Consider the following 4,117-nt stretch of genomic DNA (forward strand, 5'->3'; position numbering starts at 1 on the left):
TCAATAATGTCAGATACATTCCTGTTTTTACCTTTAGGTGTTGGTCCGGTCAGTATGAGGTCATCATGTCCCTTCTCCACCACCTTCACTTTAAACAGCGGCTGACCCTCCTTCTCTTCGATGTAGCACATGTACTTACAGCGTCTGGAGGACAAAACCGTCATCATTGATGTGTGATCATCAGCTGTGTCAGTATGTGCTTAGAAGCAAACCAGACTTTACCTGCTGCTGTGGCGCATGCTCCAGTAGATGCGGTTGGCATGGTAACCGACGGGGAAGATGGCGGTCTGGTTGTGGAAGGCCTTCATCTGCTGAGGGAGGAGCCTGCCGATAGCGCGGAACAACAGGCTGCCGACTCGGAAGGTGTGCTGCCGCTCACCGCGCTGCACCACGGCGGCGATCTGCCGCGCCTCGTCCCGCTGCACGTACACTCGTCGAAACACAGCGAAGCAGCGCAGCTCCGAGTCGTACGGGTCAGAGGCCACCATCGCCGCAAGGTCAGGGGTCGGTCCTGGAGTGGAGGAGGGGGAGCCGCTGGAAGACCTGTCCCCACTGAGAGGAACTGTCCTGGGCTTATGGAGGTGACAGAGCATCGTCTTGTCCTGGAGGAGCAGAGACAGTGAGACGCCACCTGAACAGGTGTGTGTGTGTGTGTGTGTGTCTGTGTTACACTGTGTTAGTGTGTTGCAGTGTTACCTTGAAGAAGGTGCAGTGGGCCTGCAGTGCGCAGGTGAAGTGGTAGGTGTTGGTGCAGCGCAGACGGTTGCAGCCGCTCGTGGCTCCGGTGTGCTGACAGTGAGCGCAGCGCAGAGTCAGACCTCGTCTCAGAGCCAGTTCCACGTTGATTAGAGCGCCAGCCTGAGTCTCGTAGACCTCGCTGGACCACAGAGCACAGTTCAGGTGGACCTGAGACACAGTGACGGAAAGGTCAGTACCTGAGACTCTGCTGGTCCAGACTATTGACAGAGAGACTGCTGCTCCAGACCAGGGGCTCAGTACACTCACCCACAGGTCCAGGTCCAGGTTCAGTAGTCTGGCCGGTCCGTCTGTCTGTCCATCTCCCTGCTGGTGACAGAAGCAGCACCTTCGCTGATCTTTGGGTAACGGGTCGGGACGAAGACACACCCCCAACTTTTTAAACAGTATGTCCACTTCCTCATCGGTTGGCAAGGCAACTGCCTCGTTAGGGTTGCAAGGACCCCTGGGTAAAAAAAAAAAAGTGACAGGAAATGCTAAACAGCTAACTACCACACTGTGATGCTAACTAGCTCAGTGTGATGCTAACCGGCTAAGTGTGATGCTGATGCTCCAGCGTCTCCAGCGGGAACTCTTCATCCTCTTCACATGCCGAAACAAGTCCTCCCCACCTGGAACCGCGCGGGGGCGGGGCTTCAACTTCACCTTCACCTATAAACCAATCAGAGTTGGTCGACTATCAGTCAGCCAGCTGATAAAATATTACCTTTGATCATCCAGTCAGTGGCCACACCCACCTTCAGGCTGTCCATACGGGGCCTGGTCTCCATGGTAATGGCAGAGGCAGGGGGGAAGGAGAGTTCTGGGGAGGAGGAGGAGGAAGGGGGGGGAGGTGAGGGGGGAGCTTGGGGGAGGGAGTGCACGGCGATGGAGGACATGTTGTTGGTGTACTGGTGCGTCACTATGCAGGGAGGGGGGCGCTCAGAGCTGGTCAGCAGGACGGGGACCACAGACTGAGGATGAACCGAAAGACAAACATTAGGATGTCATCAACAACAACAACATCCACACAGCTGCTGCTCCTGATCAATAACCAGTAATCAATAATGTGATATGCTCTCTCACCTTGTTTCCTGCAGCTCTGCTCTGGGGGTCCGATGTGTGGAGAGCAGAGCAGTGTGGACTGCAGAACACCAGGCTGGACCCTGGTGTGGACTGACCCTCCTGTCTCACACACACACACACACACACACACACACACACACACACACACACACACACACACACACACACACACACAGTGACTTCCTGTCCCACTCTGAGCAGAGGAGTGAGAAAAGCTGAAATGACAGTCTCACCTGTTTGAGCTCTTTGACCACACGGACTCCATTTCCCAGCAGCACCTTGCAGTAGCTGCAACACTGAGGCCTGGCAGCAGCGGGGGAGCCGCCATGTTGGTTGTAGTCCATCCTGACACCTGGAGGGAAAACAGATGACACAGAGAGCTGTCAATCACACCTGTGAGGAGGTGGCAACAGAAACAAGAGCAGAAGAAGAGTGTGTATAGACCTGTGTGTCCAGGTGGAGGTCTTTGCTGTCTGCTGCCTGCTGAACCCTGCACACACACACACACACACAAAATCATCACCATCATCATCATCTTCATCTTCATCAGTTCAGTCAGCAGTTAAAAGAGTCATGTGCCCCCCCCCCGTAATGAGCTCCTACCTGAGTCAGTGGCACTCGTACTCCGGCCAACAGAGCCAGGGAGCTGCGCTCGGGGCCGGCCGGTCGGCTCAGCTGGTAGTTGACGGGGACGGGGACCCTCAGCAGCTCCGCCACCGCCGCCATCACACCTGCAACATTCTGGAAACACAGTGATGTCACCAGGAGGGAGGGGCTACTCATGACAGTCACCATCAGTGTCTTCAGCTCCACAGAGTGTGACATCAGTGCATCAGTTTAAACAGTGACAGACACAACCGCAACCAACGCTGCGTGCAGGATGAGTCATGACTGACATCATTTAATGACACATTTAACACCATTAACACAGGATCACAACTTTTCATTTCACTGAAGATTATATAATATAAATAACTTAATCATTAATACCATTATGAACAAGCTCGCCCCCACCACACCCCCCACTCCCAAAAATAAAGAACTCTTTGTTTCCGCAGAGACCACAGGTGTTTACCTGAGCTGCCACAGGGTTCAGGGTTATTGCTATGGTAACCAGGTCTGTGTTGGAGCAGGAGGGAGGATCCTGATGGTTAGGCTCCGCCTTCACTTCCTGTTTCACTGCAGAGCCTGGACACACGTGCAAACACACACATGCAGGCGCACACACACACGTTTTTAATTCTTACAACATGTCAGCACAAACAAAATGAATTCCTCTGCGTTCACACTGAACTCAATAAAGTTTATTCAAAGCAGAGAACAGCGTCCTGATGACAAAGAGACAGGAAGGAAACTGCAGATGTGAAAAACTTAAACTTTAAAAGCAGGAAACCTGAAGCATTCTCACGCTGCTCATGACTGACCTTTTCCCCAGGCGCAGGGCATGATGGGTATTGTGGGCGAGGGACAGGGCGAGGGTGGCTCCAGCTTGATGAAGGAGAGGTCGGGGTACCTGCTGACCTCCATGTCTGCCACACTCTCCGGAGACGATGACGGGACGAAGCCGTCTGGGCTGTCCCGCTCCGACGAGTCCTGGACCCTGAGGAGGAAAACACACAAAGAAGAAGAGTAAGAGCAAAAGAAGAAGAAGAGGAGGAGGAGTCCGAGCAACAGAAGAAGTAATTCATCTTCTCAGAATATTCGAGTAAACTTTAAACTCTTTAACATGACACACACTCAGTTTGAGATAATAATCCTTGTAATTCTGTACGAATGTTTCCCCTGAAACATCGTGAGACCTGGTTCTGTCAGGTACACCTGGTCCTGTGTCTTATTTCTTCTGTACATATCATTTGTGAATAAAGTTTAAAACACAGATTTGAACTTTGAGTCCTGAGGTGTTGTCAGTAAGCGGAGTTTACCTGATCTCCTCTTGGTTGTTGTGGGGTGGGGTTGGCAGGGAGGCGGGGACGTCTACTGTCTTGGAGGCATGGTTTAAAGCCAGAAGCTCCTCCCCTTTCTGCTTCAGACCTGACACACCTTTCACTGAGGTAAAAACAGACTGTAAAAACCTTTGTTTCCATGTTTGGACAAAAGTATGTGGACGGATAAACTGACACCATCTTCATTCACTGTCTTGCTCATGAGAGCACATGTCCAGATGTGGGCACATGTGGACATGTCTTCTTACCGTCCTGCTCTGTGATCTCCTTCCTGGTCAGCTCCTCCGTTGTGGCGAAGCCGTTCACCAGCTTCTGCCTGGCAACAGGCGGGGGGGTGGGGGGCAGGGAGGCCG

The 4,117-nt window shown here is 52.7% G+C and overlaps 1 protein-coding gene across 1 annotated transcript in view; it reads right to left on the reverse strand.

Moving 5' to 3' along the window:
* Nucleotides 1-4,117, reverse strand: part of LOC111651182 (histone-lysine N-methyltransferase 2C-like) — a 56,197-nt gene that overhangs the window by 4,164 nt on the left and 47,916 nt on the right. Inside the window, exons 51-64 of the mRNA XM_087172616.1 lie at nt 4,013-4,117; nt 3,744-3,867; nt 3,246-3,421; nt 2,897-3,009; nt 2,425-2,562; nt 2,266-2,311; nt 2,055-2,173; nt 1,822-1,920; nt 1,494-1,709; nt 1,286-1,407; nt 1,006-1,201; nt 697-906; nt 223-602; nt 32-144 (exon numbers count right to left, since the gene is read on the reverse strand). Of these exons, the coding sequence (XP_087028742.1) occupies nt 32-144; nt 223-602; nt 697-906; nt 1,006-1,201; nt 1,286-1,407; nt 1,494-1,709; nt 1,822-1,920; nt 2,055-2,173; nt 2,266-2,311; nt 2,425-2,562; nt 2,897-3,009; nt 3,246-3,421; nt 3,744-3,867; nt 4,013-4,117 (2,157 nt within the window). The remainder of the gene's footprint in view (nt 1-31; nt 145-222; nt 603-696; nt 907-1,005; nt 1,202-1,285; nt 1,408-1,493; nt 1,710-1,821; nt 1,921-2,054; nt 2,174-2,265; nt 2,312-2,424; nt 2,563-2,896; nt 3,010-3,245; nt 3,422-3,743; nt 3,868-4,012) is intronic.

This window comes from Seriola lalandi, unplaced genomic scaffold, assembly GCF_002814215.2.
Source record: "Seriola lalandi dorsalis isolate HSWRI2012SDOR001 ecotype SW California unplaced genomic scaffold, Sedor1 jcf7180002053478, whole genome shotgun sequence".
Taxonomy (NCBI): domain Eukaryota; kingdom Metazoa; phylum Chordata; class Actinopteri; order Carangiformes; family Carangidae; genus Seriola; species Seriola lalandi.